Here is a 22,872-nt window from a genome sequence, read left to right as displayed (position 1 = left end):
GACCTTGGACCGTTTCCATCTAGCAAACGAAGGCTCCGTGACTGCCTGTCATTAGCCAGAATCTGCCCTGGAGGTTTTCCATAAAACGAAAGGTTCATGCTTCCTGAAGAGGCTGCATGACACAGTGGAAAAAAACCAATGGCTATGGAGTCAGAGACATAGCTTCAAATCTAGTTCTGTGACAGCTGATCAGTGACCTTGCAGAGCCTCAGTTTACTTGTTTGTAAAATGGCAGGAACTGGGTATCTGTCCAGTGGTTGTAGTAGGAGGATTATTGTAGATGAAATCACATATAAGGGACCTGGCACTGATACATACTGTAAAATCAATACGTGGTAAAATCACCTAAAACAGATTCTGGCTTTGTTCTCTTTCTTTGTTATTACTGAAGTGTGACTAATATACTTTGTTATAGTTGTTTAAGGTGTACAACATTTTTTTTTACTTGACTAAGAGATGTGTTAAAGTCTCCTATGATTGTCAATTTCTTGTATTTACTACAGATTTTGCTCCATGTCTCCTTGTAGGTTACATAAAGATCCACGACTGTTAGCCTTATTATGGCATAGACACTATTCCCATGAAATAATTCCCTCTGTCCCTGGGGACTGTTGGCATTCCTTAGTTTGGGGCTCCATCGTTCCAGGCTCTGTGTCTGTCTTCTCCTCTGTGTGTATAAAGTCTCCCCCTGCTTCCCTCTTATAAATATCCAAGTGATTGTATTTAGTGCCAACCCGGAGAATCCAGGATCACCTCCTCATCCAAGGGCTTGGATTTAATCACAGCTGCAAAGATCTTTTTTCCAAGTAAGCTAATGTTTACAGGCTCCAGTCATTAAAACCTGATATCTTTGGGGGCCATCCTACAGCCTGCTACAATGCCTTTGCAAGTTTTTCAAGAAGCCTGAGTGTCAGTTTTATGTGTCTTCTGTGCATATTATCCTGGCTGGATCAATGGTTCTTGGGTCTCACAACACCACTGGCTTTGGCCTTTGATGCTAAGGGTAAGCGATTTTAGGAAGATTGGATTCTCTGTGGTGGTGGGTTTTCGTAAATGACTATTTATTTGAGGAGGCATGATGGTGTGCTGACCTATGTGGGTGTGTTTTCCCAGAGGTGTTCAGGGATTTTATTATCTTTGAACTGTTTGATTTTTCATCAAGTTGTATCTAGTTTTGCCTGGAACTCAGTGAGTCTGTTCAATTTACCGAAGATGCTTTAGCCCTGGTCCATCCTCTGCCCCTTCTTAAAGGGGTCTGCTCAGAGCTTGTATTTTATGACCCCCTTCTCTGTTTGCTCCTTATCCTTCTTCACACATGCCACCTGGCTGGTACTCTGTATTTTGCATTTGGCAACTTCTCTTTCATTTATTTCCACATTCTTGTACTTTTTCTCTGTAGTCTTGGACAGACCCTCCAGCTTGTCTCTTATTTGAATGCTTTTATTTTTTACAAGGCAAACACTGCTCTTGTAGAGTTTGGTTACTGTGTATTCAGCTTCTTTTTCTTTCTTTGCTGGCCTCTATCACTGTCCTTTTATCTCAGGATCTCCCCTTCCCCCCTTCATCATCCAATCTTCTGCTACTGCCCATCTCTACTTCTCATATGTAAATATATATATATATCCATTTACATTTCTTTTGTTTACTATAGTAAAATCTTTTCAGAAAACATGTTTCAGAAAACATGTTTCTACTTCTTAAAAATTTTTTTTTAAATGTTTATTTATTTTTGAGAGAGAGAGAGAGAGAGAGAGAGAAACAGAGCGTGAGCATGGGAGGGGCAGAGAGAGAGACACACACAGAATCTGAAGCTCCAGGCTCTGAGTTGTCAGTGCAGAGCCTGACAGAGGGCTCCAACTCACAAACTGCGAGATGATGACCCAAGCTCAAGTCAGAGACTTAACTGACTGAGCCCCCAGGTGCACTCATGTTTGTATTTCTTTAGGGAAATGATGCTCTTTTTCAAGAATGGTATGTGTTAAATGGCATCACACAAGTTCGTTTTATTTATTTTTTGCTTGTTTCCTTATCTTTTGAGGGAGAGGGAGATCTATACCGGTCAAACAAAGTCTATGTTTCTTCAGTTGAACAGAATCCCCCCTCTAGGAAATGCTGGAATTCAGTTTTTTGGGATGGTAAACTGGCAGTCAATTTGATGTCTACCGGCCAATTCAACTGTGCAGTATAGCCCTGCTGGATTATTACTCTTGGATGATTTGAAGTAATTTGTGTTTCTTTTTCTAGAGGTGATTCACAAAAACTAAACCGCCAGTGAGCATCACCATGTTACATCTACATTTACACCTACCGGATACCCACGTCTTCTTCAAAAAACTTCTGAGCTCCTTTTGACGATTTCCCGACTTGCTGAAACCTTAAGCCCAACAAAGGAACACCCCGCCGGGTATATGCTTATCTGTTCAGCTCCTTCAGGAGGTCAACTCTTGCCGTGCAAGTACATGGATCTTCTCTGTTGAAGGTTTAACTCGCTGTCACAGCTCAAAAACAAACCTTCTGGAAGCTGCTAAACCTGCGGCCACGATTCCTGGCAAGAGCTCCGAACAGAAGCGTCACTTCTGGTGCCTTCTGCCTCCTCTGGGCCAGCTGCCCACTTGCCGTTGAAAAGAAGCGGCACTGACCGCAGCAGGGGATTGCTGCCCCATGATTGATATGAAACTGCAGGCAGGGAATCCGGGTTTCCCGTGCAACCAGATGTTCTGCCTCGTTCACACTCCTCCCAGGAAGACAAGCTCCACGGGGTAGGGGTTCTGGCTCATCAAAACTGTGCTCCCCCCCCACCCTCGGTAATCCTCCTGCTTAGTGACCAACAGCCAAGAATGGAGTTTCCAGGTCACCCTTTGCATTAATCATTAAAAAGGATCCCTACAGTTAAAAATCGACAAACTAGGCTCGTTAGCCAAATGTGAGCATTAGGAGCAGAAATTGAAGCTTCCAGAACAACATTTCCATCCTCCATGGGCCCCAGATCTCTTTAGGGAAAGCACACCTGGAGAAGACCGTCTCTTCTCCCTTCCCGCCCTTCGCCTCCATGTAGCCCCTCACATAGAGCTCTCAAGCCTAGCCAGATCTGTACTCAGAAACATGGCGCAGTGCTTCTGAACATAACGGGGAGCTCTCAAACAGTTATCTCAGACTCCTCCCTGGTTTCCCGGTCAATTCCTCCTCGGCACTGCCACCAGTGACCTTCTTTGAGAAATGGAGACACCGTCATGTCACACCAGACAATGGGTTCCTCCAGAAGCAGTTCTGTACATTCACCCCTCCCTCCCTTTCACATTACCTCCGCCCTGCATGGTACACTACTACTACGCTTTCAAAGGCACCTAGGCTAGTTCCTCTTCTCTCTAGCACCCTGCCCCCAACTGCCACCCAGAATTAGGACCTATGCTTGCAAATGCTTGTCGGCTGTGCTTTGTACAGAATTCTCCCACAGCATTTATCGCATTATATTAGAATCTGTAACAGACCCTGTAGGACGGTCTATCTGCACTCCATTTCCAAAAACTCTCGTCTATCTCTACTAGTGAAACTGTGACAGCAAAACAAAACTGATTTCCCATTTTCCCAGCCAGGCATCCATGGCGAGTTCTGGTGAATAAAGTGTAGGAAGACGTCTGTAAGGATGGTGATTCTTCCTGAAGAAACACACAAACCCTCCCTAGGAGAAAGCTCCATGCCTTGTCCTCTCCCCTCTTCTTTTACACTGCGACACAGACATAAGGTGTGGAGCTGCAGCAGCTAACCAGGTGAGCATGAGGATAAAGCCTGAGGGCAGCGCAGCAAGAAGAAAGGCAACAGCATCCTGAGCGGCGCCCTCTGGATGGGACCAGATCCTCGTTCCAAGAGAAAAGTGAACCTCCATCTGTTGAAGCCAGCTCTAGTCATTTTTGCCACTTCCAAACCTAACTGATGAAATTTCTATCTATACGATGGAGACTTTCAAGGGAAAAGACTGTTTCTTATTTATATTTATACCCTCAGTACCTGGCAGAATGCCTGGCACTGAGTAAATGCTCCAAGTATTTTAATTGAACTGAATGTTGTTACTGTCTTCAAGATATTCCAATGGCTTCTCATTATACTGAAAAATCCATTTAGAGTCCTCATCTTTGCCTGCAGGGTCCTGTGCAGAGCCGTCTTTACCCGTGCAACCTCATCTCCTCACGCAGTTCCCAGCCACATTAGGGGAGCACTCTTGTGGATAGACCCTGCATTTTGCCCTGTGTTCGAGCCTTCGTTCGCTTTCCCCTCAGTTGGAATGCTCGCCTCTACACCTCTAGGCAGGCCTTTTCTCTCTCTCTTCTCCACTGCTGAACTTGGCTTGCACTCGCTTACAGTCTCTGCTTTGTCGTGGAGGGACCTGTTTGACTATTTCCCCCACAGAATGTGAGCCCCTGGTAGATAAAGACTGGCCTTGGTCTCATTGTTGTGTTTCCCACTGCACAGTCTCTGGCACAGAGAAAGTGTTCAATGCTTGTTTTGTTCAGTGGAACTAAACCAGGGTCAGAATAACAGACTGGGGAGGGAAGAGCCTGGAGCTAGACAGAACGGGTCTGAAACCCACATCACGGGTAATTGTGAGACATTCACCCTTTCTGGGCCTCAATGGTCTTATCTGTAAAATGGTAATAGTAATAGCTGATCAAGAATGTGGTATGATGTACATGTTTAATAAATGGTAGGTAGAGGGGAGGACTAAGAGCAGACGGCTTTGCCTCCCTCTCCAATTTTCCTGTGAGCTGGTCCACTGACTATAACAGGGAAAACTCTGACCTAGCACTAAACACTGAGAAGATGTCTCATCCATAGGGGATGAAACCTCCATGTTCTATGTACTGTCTGTGTCCCCGGGGATGGTCCCTTGGAGTGGCCTGTGGGCTTTCCCACATCGCGCCCCATCTGGCACGCCTAGGGGAAGCCTGCTTGACACCTGTTCCCACCAGCAGCATGGCACCCACCACCTGGGACTCTCAGGGGTGACCTACAGCTTGTTTTGCCGAGGCGATGGCTCATTTGGGGAAAATGGACAACCACCTACCTACTTCCAGGAGAGGCTTCTGGTCACTTGGGAATTACATGCCAGGCACTGTTCTAAGTGTTTAGATATGTTAACTCACTTATCCTCACAGCAACCTTAGGTGATGGGTACTGTTTTAAATCACCATTTTACAGCTCAGAGAACAGAGGCCCAGAGTGTCTGCTTCAAGACCTTCCCGAGCCACACGGCCTATCAGAGTGGTGGACAGTCCGGTGCCAGAGTCCAGCTCTGAGCTGCAACTCGATATTGAATGAACAACCAAACCCCGGGGATGTAAAGAGAATTGGATCCTCAGAGGAATTCAGCTGATTAATTAGATTAAATGGCCCAACTTCAAAATGCAGTTAATGCAGGAAAAAATAGGAGGCATTGTAAAAAAGAACATAAATAGTACTCTCAGGGAGATGCAAGACAATAATACATAGAAGAAACAAAAGTGAGCTGTCAAGGGCAATCTGAAAACAAAAAAGAATAGCTTCCTTAAAATAAAAATGAAAACAACAAGATTTCCAAAATAAAAGAGAGCAAGATGAATAGTGTTGAAAACAGAACTAATGAAAACACAAGATGGCTGGCAGGATAAAAAAAAGAAGGAGACAGAACTTTCAAATCACTAGAGGAAAAACAAAGCCAATTAAATCAAATCAGCTAACAATAGGAAGAGTTAAAAATGAAAGAAAACAATTAACAAGAGTTGTCTGTTTTGTTTGGGAAAAAAAAAGGCATAATACATTTGATAGAAAAGAAATATATAGGGGTGCCCAGGGTGGCTCAGTCGGTTAAGCGTCTGACTCTTGGTTTCAGCGCAGGCCATGATCTCACAGTTTGTGAGTTTGAGCCCTGAGCTGGCTCTGCACTGGCAGCATGGAGCCTGCTTGGGATTCTCTCTCTCTCTGACACCCCCTGCGTGAACTGTGTCTGTCTCTGTCTCCAAATAAATAAATAAACTTAAAAAAAAAAAGAAATAGACAAAACCTGGTGCTCTTTTCACTTTCTTCAAGTATACATGTAATATAAATAAGACAAAAAGTAAAATAAGACAAATAAGATAAAAAGTAAAAAGGGTACAATGCAGTAAAAATAACAAAAAATGTCATATGAAATATATAACCATGTAGTAAGTTTAAAAAATGTTTTTAAATGTTTATTTTTGAAGGAGAGAGAGAGAGAGACAGCGCGTGAGCAGAGGAGGGGCAGAGAGAGGGAGACACAGAATCTGAAGCAGGTTCCAGGCTCTGAGCTGTCAGCACAGAGCCTGACGTGGGGCTCAAACTCATAAACCGCGAGATCATAACCTGAGCCCAAGTCGGATGCTTAACTTACTGAGCCACTCAAGTGTCCCACCACTTAGTAAGTTTTAAAAATATTTTAATTTTTTAAATGAGTTTTATTTATTTTTGAGAGACAGAGAGAGACAGCATGAGCAGGGGAGGGTCAGAGAGAGAGGGAGACACAGAATCTGAAGCAGGCTCCACGCTCTGAGCTCTGAGCTAGCTGTCAGCACAGAGCCCGACACGGGGCTCGAACCCACAAACCATGAGATCATGACCTGAGCCACCCAGGCACCCCTTAAAAATATTTTAAACAGGGTTAAAAAGATTTCTAAACTGAAGTTATACACTATTTAAAAATCAACTCAGTTGAATCCTCTGTAGTAAAAAAAACCCTGCCCCAAAGAGAAATATACTGAGAACTGGAAGCGGCCAAGACAGTTAGGTAACATTTTGTCCATCAAACTGAGAAACAGTGACAGGATTGATGGCAGCCAGTGATGCTGTGTGGGGAGGCAGAATTTTGGGGGATGTGTAAATTGGCATAGTAAACCAGAGGGAAATGTGAGGCCACATATTAAAATTTGCCTTCTAAGAATATATCCTAAGGAAATAGTTGGACAAGTATTCAAAGATGCATGTTTAAGGATGTTCACTAGAGTGAAAAACTGAAAATATTTACTTTATTAATAGGGGAGTAGAAAAATAAATTATAGTTGTGTCTCCAACTGAATTCTCTGTAGCCATCAAATAGGATGAGGCTGATCTCTATATATTGACATTATGATGTGGGATTAAACAGTAAATCAAAAGCAAGTCGCTGAGCCATGCATAGAGATGATTTTGTTTTAGAAACCACGTTTGTTGCATTTGGCTCATGCGTCTATCAGCATACAAACTATCTAAAAGAATAAGTAGAACAAACTGATCTCAACGTTCTCTTCCGTGGGCCATGTGGAGGAAAACAGAGTCAGATTAAGGGGACTTTTGATCTCTACAAATTTCTTTATTGTTTGCATTTTGAATTTTTAAAACAAGTGTCCATGTTTTATATAGAAATAACCTATACAAATATTCCCATTTTAAGAATAATAACTTGGGATGCCTTGGGGGCTCAGTCAGTTAAGCATCCAACTTTGGCTCAGCTCATGATCTCACAGTTTGTGGGTTCAACCCCATGCCGGGCTCTGTGCTGACAGCTCAGGAGCCTGAAGCCTGCTCTGGATTCTGAGTGTCCCTCTCTCTCGGCCCCTCCCCCACTTGCACTGCTTCTCTCTCTCAAAAATAAATAAACATTAAAATAAAAATAATAACTAGATCTTACTCTGAATAAGGACTCAAACACAAACAGGGAGTTTTGTGTTTGTTTTACTCAGGTCTAATCATGAATTCCCTTCACTCTCCTGCTGGTTAGTCAAGTGAAGGGTGTGGGGGGCACTGAGGGAGAGGAGGAGACAGGGAGAGAAAGAGAGAGAAAGAGGGAAGAGGGGGAGGGAGACAGGAGAGAGAGAGAAAATAGGCATGAGCGCAGATGCGTGTGTGGACTGCACACACAGTCCGGGAAGGCGAGTGGGTGACGGGACCAAACGAGGAAGGCAAGGCGTCCTGTCTCTCATCTCCATCTTTTGGCCGCTCTCAGTGCAGTTGGGAGCCCTCCTCTGCTCCTTTGTCGTTAGCTCCCTTGAGGCTGTGGGGCTCCCAGAAGACTTCTAGAGGGAGAACTGTAGCCACCTTCGCCTTCTGCCTGCTGTTCCCCATTGTGGGGGCCGCACACACCCACTCGGCACTCCCCCATGACTTTATAGTCCTTGCTGTGTTGCCCTGCAGAGGACATTTCATGTCCTTGTCTTGATCTTCTCTTCCTGAGGCCCAGGAAGAGGTCCTTCTGTCTCCCCTCCGGCCCACCGCATGCCCAGAATTCCTGTGACAATGGTCCTCACCCTTGCCCAGAATTCCATCATCAATTTCTTATGCTCACCTGTCAGCTGCTCCTAGGGCCCTCCGTTCTCCTCCAGCCCTTGTCCTAAACCTTCCTTCCTGGGGATCACACTGCCTGTCTTGGGTCTGCTAATGCCGCTGTGCCATGGAGACGCACACCCTCCGCCTTAGGAGATGTGTGCTCAAGTACTTAGGAATGAAGTACTGTGATGTCCGCAATGTACTCTTGAGTGATTCAGCAGAAAGGAGATAAAGGCAAAAACAAAGGGAACACCAATATGGGAGAATCTTCACAATGGTTGGGTCTAGGTGGTAGGCATGCAGGTGCTCGTGGGCTGGTCTTTCCACTTCTCTGTGTATCTCACATATTGTGTGTCATGCAACAAAACGTACGAGAACAGAAGAAACCACACTTTCCATATTTCCCGAGGAGAGTGAGACCAGCTGGTGTGAACACTTCAATATTTCCTCAATTCATCCCTCCTTCTCCACCTCTATTGCCACTGCCAGGGTTTAGGCTTCTCATCCTGACCATGAGCTAGGACAGCCTCCTCACTGGGCTCCCAGCCCCAGGCTACTTCATTCTCCACAAAGATGTCAGGACAAGTCCAAACTGAGCCTCACGGTCCCCAAGGTTTTCCAAGGTCAGGCTGCAGCCTGCTCTACCAGTTTTCTCTCCCACCACCGCCTCCTGGCACAAAATTGCAGCTGGTGCTCCAGCCACTGCGCCTGACCACATCATGTCATTTCCTATGTCTAGAAGGCCCTTCCCCTCCCACCAGCCTTCCCCCCTGGCTACCTGGCAACTTCCTCTCCATCCTTCAGCTTCTGTGTCACGTTTTCCAGGATAGCGTCTCTGGTCTGTCCTGTCTTTCACTCCCCACCCCTCCTTATCCCTCCACTTCACTGTGTGTACACATCTCCTCTTTGCCAACAGTGTCTGGGTCTCATTCCCGTATGCAATGCCAGCACCTTGCCCAGACAATGCCATGCTATTGAATGAATGATGTTCCAAGGTAGGAAAGCCTCCTGATTTGCACACATATACACTAAAGTAAAAGAGTCATTGCACTCCTGATTCACTCATTGTTCATTTAACATTTACTGAGTGGCTCTCATGGATCTACTCGTCATATACTTCCCTTTTGTACCTGAGTCCTGCCTCATTCATTCGTTCATTCATTCATTCATTCATTCATCACTTGACATTTGTGGAGCCAGGAGCTGGGGGCACCGTGGTGACAGCCGGCACACTTGCAGGAATGAACTGGGCAGAGACCGCAGCTTGGGCTGGGAAGGTAAGGCAGGAGCACAAGTACAGGACAAAAGCGGTCAGTGTCATGAGGGAAATGTGGGTCATGGGCAATGAGAGTTCAGAAGAGGGAGATATGACTCCCAGGAGTCCAAGAGAGGGGATTGGGAAAAGACTTCCTGGGTGAGCACACACGTGTACTTGACTGTGAGGGATGGGAAATTTCAGACATAAGCCTTTGGAATAAGGGGGGCATTCCAGGAGGGCAGAGTGGAAACAGGCCCAGAGTGAGGCCATGAGTGTAGATAAGCACGGGAGCCACCAGTAGTTTGGCTTGGCTGGGATGTCACTGCAGGGAAAGGAAGGGAAATAAGGTTGGGCAGGTAGGTTGAGGTCATGAGGACCTTGAAAACCAGGATAAGATGTTTAGCTTCTGTGAGCATGGGTGCCATGGAAGATTTCCCATTAGCAAGTGAGCTGACCAGGAATGTTTCCAGAAGCTTCTCCCAGCAGAAATGTGCAAGATAAATTTGTATATTTAACTTGTCCCCCTAATAGCGCAAAACCCCTAAGAGCTCTGCTGCCCTCATTTTGCACAGGTCCTAGATCAAAGCACTTAACGCACTTCTTTAATTTTAATTGAACGGAGTCTAAGGACCTATGCACATCTGCAACTACACAAATATCTGTATGCGCCTCTTGCAGCAACATATCCATTCAGCCAGTTCCCCTTAGTTGAAAACTCATAGGGCAGGATCTTCACTAGCTATGCTTCTCCTTCTCTTGAATCCCCACTACTGCACACCCTCAACCCATCATTCCTGGTTCAAGGCAGTAGACTCTTTACTGGTTTCCTTCCCATGAGCTCTCTCCCTTGGAAATGGCCCCGGTGGGACAAGCCTGCTTAAGAAGCTACCAAAGCTCCCTCTTGTCTATTGGCATTTAAGATCTCCCACGACCAGCCCATGCTCCAACCCTCTCGACCTCCTATTCCTTGACCACATGGCTCTCCAACCAGCTGTCCCCCCAGTCCTCCTTCCAGACCTCTGCTCATCTGCCCCTCTAATCTGCTCTTTTCTGCACAGCTCATTTGAACCATAGCTCAAGGCCCAGCTTGGCCAGAAGAGTGAGTAGTGTTAAGTTTTGGAAAAATCTGGGTTCACATTCCAGCTTTCTGACTCACTGTGTATTCTGACACACTCTGCATTCTCTTGGGATCTCAGTGTTCTTGTTTATAAAATGGGAATGAGAACAGTGTCTCTTTATTATTAGGACTTACTATCAGCACTAACAGGGCTATTGTGGAGAATTGATAAGACGATATACGTGCCAGGCCCTGTGCTGGGTAAATGGTGACGTTCCTTTCTTCTCTGACTCTTTGGAAACCCCAGGAGTAATTCCTGCTGATCGGATGCTTGTATGGAAAGGAAGTTCTATTCTGAGGGCGTGCGTATGAAGTACCAGATACTGTGCTGGGCTTTTGTAATCACTCCCTCTACAACCCTAAAACACCAGCATTTTTGTCCTCATTTTACAGATGAGGAAACTCAGACTGAGAACAGCAAGCAATCTGGGATCATACGGCTCTGCGCTGACACTACTGTCTGAGAAGTAACCACAGAAGCATTATTAAATATTTACTATGTTCTGAGGACTATGCTGGGTGCACTGCATGTTCTGACTCCTGTAAGTGCCTTATGCTGACGCTCTGCTACTGTAACCAATTCAGCACAGGAGAGAGCAGGGCCCAGAGGGAATAAAGGCTGTGCCCAAAGTCCTGCAAACGGCAAGTGGGAGGGCTGGGATTCATGCTGCGGTCTGGATGGCCTCCAGCTCTGCCCTCAGCTACTCTGCTAGAACTGTGCCATCAAGGCCAGAGAGTTGTCTGAACTTGGACTGCAGCCCTAGGAGGCCCAGACTGGCCTTTCCAGGTTTTCCATGGGTCCCAGCCTAAGCCTGGGCACAAGGCAACCACCGCTGATCACAAGGGCCTTTGGGGGAGGTGGGCAGGGCCAGCCACTAGCCGAGGGGCCTGGCGATGATGCTGGTGACGACCGTCCTGAGCCACGGGCAGTGGTTACTTCGCCAGCCTAGACACTTACCCGATGGTGCAACCAGCATCAGCCTCGATGGTCCAGATGCAGTTGAGATTGTGTTCGTAGGGAGCCGGATACCCGGGTGACAGCACCTGGCCCGACACCTCTCCTTTCACTGTCCCTCCACACTCAGCTGAAAGAAATCCCAAAAAAGTGAGCTTTATGGGGTGGCCTGCACTGCTAGCAGTGACTCAGTGGCTCCTCTTGTCAGTGTGCCCAAGCCCCTCTTGTGCCCTCCAGGTGACTGAGCACAGCATACAGAAACATCCCAGGATGGGATTTATATTCACAATCGACAAAGAACCCCTACAAGTCAGCAATGAGAAGATAAATAGCCCAACTAAACAATGGGCAAAGTGTTTGAACAGACATTTCTTTGAAGAAGGTATGCACATGACCAGGAAGCCCAGGAAAAGACACTCCACATCATTAGTCATTGGGGAAATGCAAATGAAAACCACAGCAAGCTAGACCACCTCACATCCATCAGGATGACTGTAATCAAAAGGCCAGAAATGATAAAGTGTCAGTGAGGATGTGGAGGAACTGGAACCCTGGCGCATTGCTGGTAGGAATGCAACACAGTGCAGCTGCCTTGGGAAGCCGTTTCCCAGCTCCTCAAAATGTTGAATGTAGTCACCATATGACCCTGCAATTCCACTACTAGGCACAGACCCAAGAGAAATGAAAACACACGTTCGCACAAACATGTGCACAGCAGCACTATTCATCATAGCTAAAAGACGGAAACAGCCCAAAAGTCCATCGGCTGATGAATGGATACACAAACACGGTGTCATCGGTAGAGTGGAATATTATTTGGTCATAAAAAAAGAATGAAGGATTGATGCCTGCTACAACATGGATGGACTTTGAAAACATGGTGCTATGTGAAAGAAGCCAGGCTCCAAAGGCCATATATTATGTGATTCTATTGATATAAAATACCTAGAACAGAAAATCTATAGAGACGGTACACGTGTATCAGGTTGCCAGGGCCTGGGAGGAGTGGGCAGGGGCCAGTGACTGCTGATGGATACAGGGCTTCTTTGGGGTGGACAAACCATTAAAAAATCAGATGGCGGGGATGGTTCCAGAACCCTGTGAACAGACTAAAAAGCGTGCTATAGGCTTTAAATGGGTGAAGTGTATGGTATGTCAATTACATCTCAATAAAGCCATTAAAAAAAAAATGTCCCTGGGTGAAGGGCCGACAGTTTACTCTGTGACCAAACTCCTTAAAGCCTTCCCAGCAATGCACACACTGGAACCTGTGCTTTGCCAGCAGCAGGGCTGTGAGGGGTGCCAGGAGCACAGAGGCAAACAAGTGTCCCAAGGGCTCATGGTCTAGAGGAGGAGACAGCCACAGTGCGCCCCAACAGAGGCACATTTGTGGCAGATGACAGCTCAGAAGAGAGGGGGCTACTTCCCCCAGCACGGGGCAGGGGGAGTCTTGAGGAGGAGCAGGGTAGCATGGGGGACACAGCAGGGAGAGGACGCCATAGACAGAAAAGCAAAAGAGCAAATGTCCTGGAGGTGGACCACGGTGTGGCAGGCTGAGGGGGCAGGGTACAACAGGGAAGCCAAGGCCACGGAGCTGGACAAACGTCAGACATCCAAGGACACTGGGCAGGAGGCTGGGGACCCGCCTGGGGAAGAACCAGTCATCTCACATGTCAGTGAACTTTACACACAAAAAAGTGCACTCGGGTGGCAGTCTGTGGGGCATGGAGGGTGGAACTGGGCTCAGGGGACCAGGTCTATACTCCCTGTCAGAGCACCTAGTCCCCCAGGTCAGAAGCTAGTGGTTCTCTGGCCTTCTTCCTCCCCACATCTGATCAGCCCCTGAACCTCTGGGGTGCTTGTCACACTGACCCCCGCCCCCACATCGGCCTTGTAGCTAGAATCCTGGCCCAGGTTCTGGCCATTTCTAGGGTGGCACAGTTGCCCACCCCCTGCAGTGCCACCAGAGGGACCTTTTTAGAATGCAAACTGCCTGGGTCACTGCTTGCTTTAAACCTTCCTTCCCAGAATGAAGTCCAAGCCCCAGAGGGGGCTCCCTTTGGCTGCTTGGGGCCCCTCCTGACACCCCTCAGTCTAGCCAAGCCTCATGAACACCAGAAGCTAGGAACATGAGGCTTCTTCATGCCTCCACGTGAACTGACAACCTGAAAACATCTTCCCCGGGGACCTTGGTGACCTGTCCCCTCCCAGGTGCAGTTGCCACTGTCCTCCTTTGTGTCTCTGTTTTAACACGAGCAGAGTTTTTTTTTTTAATCACAACCATGTTACAGTCATATCTATCTCCTTTACAAAATTCCAAACACCTTGGCAGCAGGGACCTTGTCTTACTTGTACTTGCACATCCAGTGCTGCTATAGCACCTGGCACGTGACAGATATCTTAGTGTTTACTGAATGGAGAGATCCATGGATGATCAAATGAATGAAAGATGCTTACTGCTTTCCAGGAAAATTACTACCAGGGTCTGAGTCAAGGGAGCACAAGTGAAAATCAAGAGGAGGAGATTTATTGCAGAGTGTTTTAGGAAAGGGAAGATTGACTACACAACATCCTAGAAGAAACAGGAGAAGATGGGATCAAGGTTGCAGATAGAAAACTGGCTTTCACCTTCATTAAGCATTTCATGGGCCCTTTGACTTCACTCGGGACCACTATGGCAGGGTCGGGGAAAGGCGATCTGCCATTAAGCCTGCTCACAAGACTGGATCCTTTGCTCATGCCTTGCTAGGAGTCCCGGCTGTGTGCTATTGGGACAGGAAGTGCTTGAAGGATCCATGGCTGAATGGGCCCCGTTGGGGAGTGGGTGTGGGCAAGAGGACAAACTGCAAGCTGTGAAGAGGAAGACCGTCTGGCCCCACAAATAGGGGAGGTAGTGGAGAGGTGGCAGGACCGTATCCATGCCCTTGGCTAGAGCTTCCTTCCATATTCCAGACAAAGAAGCCCGTCCTGTGTCCGGAGGCAGCACAGTGGGGGCTCTTCCTCACGGACACTAATGCTCCTTTCCTCATGGACATAACATCTGGGGGCTGGCACGTGGACGGGAGGAGCCAAGGGGCCAGAATGCTGCTGATTCAGTGACAAGATGATGAGACTCTACTTTTTCTGGTCTTCGCCCTTCTTCCCATCCTTAGAGCCTTGGCTGTAGCACCCGCTCATCAACACAGAAAGCCTCTGCGATGTCTTAAACTACCATGGTCATTTCTGCTAGACCGTGATAAAGTCCACCACAACGTGACATATGTAAAAATATACACCCAAATCCCAAATACACAGCCTCATTCCTCTATGTGGGGGCGAGGGAGTCTCCATGGGGATGGAGGGGAACTCTGAGGTTCAAAGTTTAAGTATTCTTCCCAGCACGGCTTGAATGGATCTGCTAAGTTCAGCCCAACAGGCACATCTGATAATCAAAAGAACCTTACAGTGAATCCTTTCTGAAAAGCAACTGTCTTATATGTGAATCATCTCCTTTCACATTTCATCTGCTCTAGTTTGCTTGTGGCATTACACTGTCATCCGTTTATGCTCATGTCCTCTACCTCACGGGTCCAGGATCTGCCTTCCTCAGTGTTCCTAGTGCCCAGCATAGGCACTGGCACATGAAGGGAAGAAGGGGACAAAAGCAGGGATACAGGGAGAAAGGGACGGGGCATACCTGCAGGCTGGGTCAATCTGAGAGGGCAAAGGGAGAGACTACTTAGAGGTTGCTATGCTGGTCTGTCCACCGTCAGGCTTAACATCTTCTCTTTTAGACCCTCTGTTGTGCAAAAGTGCTGAAAATCCTGTTAAAATGAAGTTGTCTAGGGGAAAAGTACTGGCCATTACCACTGTCTACCATGCTGGTTCATACCTTGAGTGCACACACATGCTCAGGCTAGAAGCCCACCCCCCTCCGCTCCGCCCGCCTGCTGGTGAATTTTTACCCATCCTTTTGAGTCTGCGCAAAACTTCTTCGTATCTCCCCAGCACTTTGCCCGTAACTCTTTTGCACAGTGCTTATCTTGTATTATAATTATCTGTTTATGTGTCTATTTGCTATGGGTTCCCCAAGGGCAGGGAAAAACACTATATTCTTTCTTTGTTTATTTCTCTGCCTCCGCACATACCCAAGCATATAGCTGCGCCACTTCCGGTGTGTGGCGCTTGGTACATACTTAAATGTCTCCCCAGCGGATGTTTTGTTCCTGTAGGATTGGCCAGCGCTGCACAGACATGCCGAGGCTATGGCACAAGGGGAAGGGGGCAGGGGAGAGGCCTGGCGTTTGGGGGTGGGGAAGCAGGACAAAGCAGTGTGGTGGGAGTCTTGTTCAGCAGGGAGGGGGACAGGTGCAGGTAGGGGGGTGGGGAGAGAGGAAAAGGCCAGATGAACTGAAGGACAAGTTTTGCCTACTTCATATCCTGCTCTGGACCAGACTCCTCTTATCCAATGACACATGGAGAAAGCTTGTAGGGAGCCTCTGCTGACATTCTGGAAGTACCAGAGGCTTAAGAAGGTGCTAGTTCATGATCATATTCTTTCTCAAGAATGAGATTGGTGTTAGCTCATTATCTTACTCTTTCTTCCAATGTTCTCCAGTAAAGGGAGCATAAACCCCATTTTGCCTATGGGGAAACTGAGGTCCAGAGTGAGCCAGAGTCTGGGTGGTGCAGGAACCCTGGGAACCCAGGCAAAAGCTCCACCTCTTCATAACTGACTCTCCCAACTCTCCTTTGTCAATAGCATTTCAATTCCAAGGGCATGACTTGGCTGTGGTCCCACTTGGCTAAATGTGTGACAATGTGGCTTGCTCACCTGCCTGACTGAGCTGTTGCAACATGTGTGTAATGAGGTATAAAAGTGAGTAAATGGAGAAGGGGGGGCAGGGCGAGTGAGGACTCCCATGAGCAGTAGGACTCAGTCCTCTTAGGCAGTCCCAAGGTGCTAGCATGGGGTTCAATGGGACAGCCTTCATGAGACCAGAGCTGGGAGCCCGGGGTTGGGGGGAACCGAGGGGTCACTCAAAGAGCAAGAGGCCTCCTACCAACACAGGTGGGGAGAGGCCGGTCCCAGGTCCTGCGCTCCCCACTCAGACACAGCAGCTCCTCACTGCCCCGCAGGCTGTAGCCAGGGTCACAGCTGAAGGACACAGAGCTTCCTGCAAAATGGCCTCCATCATGAACCTTGTAGCCAAATTGTGGGGTTCCTGGATCCTCACACTTGATGAGTTCAAAACCTGCCGAAGAGAGAGAGATGGGGTGAGCAAGACTCGGTGCGGCAGAAACCACATTCCCTTTCCTCCCTCAATTTGAAGCCCACATCCTCAAGGGAGCCTGCAGCTTCCTGGCCTCTGACGGCCTCACTGCTCTGGGGCCACCATGCTGCTGTGCTCAGGAGATGTGTAGCGTGGGGAAATCCCTCCCCACTGCTGCACGTGAATGGTTTCAGTCATTTCCCCCCGGACAGCCTTTAATAGTTTTCAGACATAAGGTCTGGGTTTCCTATTTCCTTTGTTTGACCCCGGTAGCATTTTGTTAGCAAGGCTGCTCTTTCCATTTTGCTCACTGAGACATTCTGAGGGGATAGTGTAATATAGAAACGTCCCTTCAAATGCATATTTCAAAGTTCAATTATATCCGGCTTAAATGCACTTTATTGAGAGGCTGGAGAAGGCTTTCGCAGGGGGGGTGTAATTATCTGTGTTTTACAACTGAGAACATTGACCTGGTTCAATAAATGGTACCAAAGTTGCACGTTTCTCAGATGATAGAGATGGAATTCTCATGAGACTTGATTTAATCCGCTTCCACGGATCTGCTGCTGTGACAGGCATAGACAGACCCCTATACCAGATGGCCTGGAGCCTAGGCAACAGGAGTCTTGGGTGGACTCACTGAGTTGCTGTTTTTTTTCCTAGCAGCTTTGTTGAGATATAATTCATAAACTGAACATTCGCTCATCTGAAGTGTTCAGTGTGGTATCTTTTAGAGTATTCTCAGGGTTGTGTAACTTTCATCACAATCCACTTTAGGATCTTCTCATCACTTCTGGAGAAGCCCTGTGCACATTTTCACCCCCCAACCTTCTTAGTCTGTGGCAACCATCAATTTCCTTTCCATCTCATCTCTGTGGATTGCCTATTCTGGACAGTTCATATGAACAGCATACAACATGCAGCCTATTGTGACTGGCTTCTTTGACTTAGTTTTCAAAGTTCATCCATGGTGTAACATGGATCAGTGCTTTATTTCTTTCTAACAGTTGAATAATATTCCAGTTGTATGGATAGATACATCACTTTGTATTTATCCATGAGCAGCTGATGGATGACCATTGGATTTTAAAGTGATCTCTAAAAGCTCATTTCTTTGTATCTCTTGGGCAGGTCCAGAAGCTCAAATAAATGAATACAATGGCTGTGAAGCCAAAGGGTGGGGATTAATCCCAAGTACTAGGGGGCTGCATACACACCTGGGGGCTTTCCATCTTTGACACCCTGGGAGTAAAAGACAAAGCAAAAATCATGCAAAAGGGAAAGAACCAAGATTCAACTCTTGAGGGAACAGTGAAGAATAACATAATTAGACATTAATGTTTGCACTTTTTACATGTGGCTGCAGCAGAGCCTTATTTTTATAAATGCCACAATTAGGAAAGGCTTGGTTTGGTTACTTTAGTTAAAAGCCGTGGTGTTCATAGTTTTAAACTATTAGTAACAGGTATGCTGTGACTCTCACTTACCCACAAACCTTAGAGTTATATGCCAAGGGGCGGGTTACCCAAACACAGGCACAACATCTTAGAGGACACAGTCTGCTAAGCGTGCACCAGTGAGAGAAAACCAAACCTGGTTTCTGGATGGGTGATGTCCCAGAGCCCAATCTCCCGTTTGTGGAACTAGGGAAAGCCTGATTTCATTGTCGACTCTGATGCAAGAAAGACTTACTGGAGAATTGCAGCTCAAAGCCCTTGCTGGTGTTCTGGGCGTCGGTGATGAAGTCAAGCCACAGACTACTGGATGTGCTGTTCAAAGTCACCCCCATCATCTCTGAACGGCTGAACACCCCCAGCAAACGGGCGGACTTGTTATTGCCGTCATAGACCTGGATGTAGGAGAGACCCCGACCCGATGTCAGCAGGGCCTGGTTTTGAACAACAGTTTCTCATCCCACAGCCTATGTTCCCAGAGATTAGCACCAATGACAACTGTTAGAGGGACAGGGAGGCATCAGATGCAGAGAAGATGGCACAGAGAGCTAGTAATGGGGTGAGTGATCAGCCCCTCTTGTCTCTCCTAGGTGCCAGCTCTGTGCCCAGCCCATCTCAGTGCGAATCCAGTCTCTAGGAACTGGTTGCTGTTCTAACCTTTCCAGCAGAGCTCTGCTTTGTCCTCCCAACCCTCATATGGCACCAGCTTACTCTTCAGTAGCCTGGGGAGGCCAGGGTGGGGCTGCCTGAAGGCCCAAGCCATCTGTTTCTGCAGACAGGCACACTGAAAGCATCCCACATCTCTGCATTGCTAAATAATCCTGTCTTTCCAGGTGAGACAGCCATCCTCCTGCCTGACCCCACCCCACTGTGGCAGTAGCCTGGCTGGACTGCTCTTCTAGACATGGCCCCTGGGATGCAGCAGCATGGAATTAAAATGACCAGTGTGTCACGGTGCCTTTCCTTTCCCCAAGCTCAGCCTCTGACCCTTCCGTCCTAAAATGAGGGCTCCAGCGAGGGTCTGCTCGGCTTGCCAGGGGTGGAATCGCACAGGCATCTGGCTTCCCTGACTCCCATCTGTCCCCTGAACTTCTGAGCACCAGCAAAGACAACAATCATCAGAATAATGAACTGGCTCCCCAGGTTCTGAGGTTGCTGCTCCTTTCCAGATAATTGTACAAATAACAATAGAAGTTGTGATTGAGTGAAGGACCCCCCTAGTGCTTTGGTAAATATCAAAGATGGGATCTATGGGTGGGTGATGAATATTTGTGCCTGGCACAGGATGTGGTGCCAGCTGCCAGCAAATTGGAACAATATTTCCATTCTACTATTTATGAAGCAAAGCTTTCTAAAAGAAGCCATCCTTCAAGCTAACAGTGCTGTATATTACAGAGATTTGTTTAGGCCCCTGGGAGCCTCAAGTCTGTTTCCAGATTCCATGTACAACACTGCTGATAGATTGAATTCTGGAGTTCCAACAGACAGAGAGATGACACCAGTTCAAGGAGTTTAGCTCACCGCAGTACCCAAGTTGTTAGAAAGATTTTTACCCACTAAAACATACCGGAATTAATTGATCAAGGCATTGATTGTCAAACTTGCTAACATCACAGTAACAGAAACAAGCATATATCATGAACACCACTATTTACTTATGGAATCATTTTGCTAAAAAAAAAAGAAAAAAGTCAAACCTGAATCACATCAGGTCACTGGATCCAATTTCTAACTTACAGGAAATATAGAAGACAGAAGAATATATGAAATGATACTCTTGGAATATGTTCAGTAAAACCTAGAAAATGAAAAATTCCACTGGGCAAATACCTGACCTCCTCAACAAATAAATTACAAAATGGAGAAAAAAAAGATGGAAGTAGAAACCTATTGATTAAAAACCATATGAGACAACCAGTCCAATGTATGGACCTTATTTGGATCCTGATTCAAATAAACTGTAAATTAAAAAAATATTAGGACATTTATGAGATAATTGGAAACTTGAATATTCACGGGATATATGATGATATTAAGAAATTATTGTTAATTAATAAAAGGGTAATGGGAACAGGATTATGTCCTTAATTTTCAAGCATAATTCATTCTAACTCATTAAGGACAAAAATGTTCGTAATGTGTCATTATGATAAAATATTCATTGCAGAAAACTTGTAAAACAGAAGAGCACACAGAAGATAAAAACAACTCTCAGCACTCACAAGGTTTTGGAGATTATCTTTCTATGCTTTGTTCTATGCATGCCTTTCCTTATATATATTTATTTCCTCATTTTTCAGTAAAAACAAGATCAAACTATAGATACTACGTGGTAACCTACTCCTTCACTTAATATAATGTGCATATCTTTTGAATCATTACATATTTTTCCCAACAGCATTAAGTAACTGTAAGACTTTTGATGATACAATTAAACCAACCCGCACTATCCTTATTCACGCATCATTGTCTGGAAGGTACGCCCTGACATGGAAGAGGCATTCAATAAACGTGTGATAAATAAATAAGCCAGTGTGTTCTTTCACTACTTTTGTCCTCAGATCCACCTGGAGTTTATTTTGGCATAAACTAGGAGGTAAGATTCTGCTTTTTCTCTCTGGTGGATAAGCCATTTAACCCAACACTGTAAGTATTCCATCCACCACCAATTTTAAATCTACCTTTGTCACATAGATAGTTATATAAGTTTGGTTTTGTCTGTCAACTTTCTATTCCCTTCTATTTCTACTGCACTACGTATTTCTCTTTTCCTGTGCATGATCCATACTGATTCAGTTACCATAGCTTTATAATATACTTATATATTTAGTAGGGCAAGTCCTCTCTCCTTTGTCATTTGTCAACTTAAAAAAATTACTCTCCCATGTTTATTCTCTTGGTAAAGATGAACATTCTTAAATTAAAAAAAAAAAAAGACCTCTTGCTCCCTCCCCCCAAACCCATCAAACAACTTGTGTAATTCTGACTGATTAACATAAAATGTATGGATTGATAAGAGAAGAAGTCCATCTACATGATATTGAATCTTCCTATCCATGTACATGGCATCTGGCTTCATTTAAGTTGTTTTGTATGTCTCTCAGTAAAATTCTGTACTTTTATTTTTGGGTCTTTTTATACTTTTGGGGTATTTTTATACTTTTTATTGCAATTGGAATACACTTGGGTCTTTGTATACATTTATTCTCTAACAGAATATTGCTTGTTTCTAAGAATGCTTGGATGGTCCGGTTCATCATCATATACAGGTGATGGATTTGTCTCTGAGAAACCGGAGAGAATCTATACACATCCACTGTACCTAACCTCTCTCTTTTCTTTCTCGAGTAGATGTTTTATTTTCTTCACCTTTGTTGTGGTACAATTGACAGATAAAAATTGCAGATACTTCAAATGTACAGCTTAATATTTTCAGGTACCCATACCATTACGTCTAACACGACAGTTCAGCAGGATGGCTGGCTGACACATAACCACACTACGTGGGCAGCTTTGTATGTATGTTACAAATGATGCAAAGAGTCCTCTGGACACTACAGCATGTCTCTTGCACATGTGCTCAAGTTTGTTTAGGGGGCATACGCTTGGAATGGAGATGCTCGTGGCTGGGGAGGCGCATCCTCAGCTTTGTTAGATATTGCCAGATTGCTCTCCAAAGAGTAACACAGATATAATCTCTCAGCGACATCGTAGGACAGCTTTCATCGCGTTGCTTCTTTGCCAACACTTGGTATTTTCAGGCATTCTAATTTTTTCCAATTTGATGGGTGTGAAACAGTATCTTATTTTAATTTGCATGTCTTTGATTAGCCCTGAGGGTGAGGATCTTTTCATGTGTTTACCCATAATTCCACTTTCCTTGTATGTGAATTGCTTGTTCATATCCTTTGTTCCTCTATGAATGTGACACCTCCTTGCATTTATTTCAGTTGTATGTCCTTCCAAATAAAGTTTGTAATTTTCTCAGTAAAGATTACACACATCTTTTAGACTTATTCCTAGGTGTTTTATAGTTTTTGCTTCTATTATGAATGAGCTTTTTTTTTCCATAATATTTTATTGTCAAATTGTTTTCCATACAACACCCAGTGCTCTTCCCCTCAAGTGCCCTCCACCATCACCACCACGTCTTTTCCCCCCTCCCCCTTCCCCTTCAACTCTCAGTTCATTTTCAGCATTCAATAGTCTCTCAAGTTTTGCATCCCTCTCTCTCCCCAACTCTCTGTCCCTCCTCCACTCCCCCTGGTTGTCCATTAGGTCTCTCTTGTTGTCCTGCTAGACCTATGAGTGCAAATATATGGTTTCTGTCTTTCTCTGCCTGGCTTATTTCACTCAGCATGACACCCTCAAGGTCCATCCACTTTCCTACGAAGGGCCATATGTCATTCCCTCTCATTGCCATGTAGTACTCCATCGTGAATATATACCACATCTTCTTGATCCATTCGTCAGGTGATGGACATTTAGGCTCCTTCCATGTTTTGGCTATTGTTGACATTGCTGCTATGAACATTGGGGTACATGTG

At 45.9% G+C, this 22,872-nt stretch overlaps 1 protein-coding gene across 1 annotated transcript in view; it reads right to left on the bottom strand.

The window, feature by feature from the left end:
• The window catches only part of CSMD2 (CUB and Sushi multiple domains 2), a 590,124-nt gene that overhangs the window by 166,666 nt on the left and 400,586 nt on the right, over positions 1 to 22,872 (bottom strand). Inside the window, exons 25-27 of the mRNA XM_029945853.1 lie at positions 18,564 to 18,720; positions 16,662 to 16,853; positions 11,623 to 11,749 (exon numbers count right to left, since the gene is read on the bottom strand). Coding sequence (XP_029801713.1) covers positions 11,623 to 11,749; positions 16,662 to 16,853; positions 18,564 to 18,720 — 476 coding nt within the window. The remainder of the gene's footprint in view (positions 1 to 11,622; positions 11,750 to 16,661; positions 16,854 to 18,563; positions 18,721 to 22,872) is intronic.

The sequence above is a fragment of the Suricata suricatta genome, chromosome 8, assembly GCF_006229205.1.
Source record: "Suricata suricatta isolate VVHF042 chromosome 8, meerkat_22Aug2017_6uvM2_HiC, whole genome shotgun sequence".
NCBI classification, from domain to species: domain Eukaryota; kingdom Metazoa; phylum Chordata; class Mammalia; order Carnivora; family Herpestidae; genus Suricata; species Suricata suricatta.
Note: the sequence above shows the minus strand (reverse complement) of the source record. Positions and strands in the feature narration are given on the sequence as shown.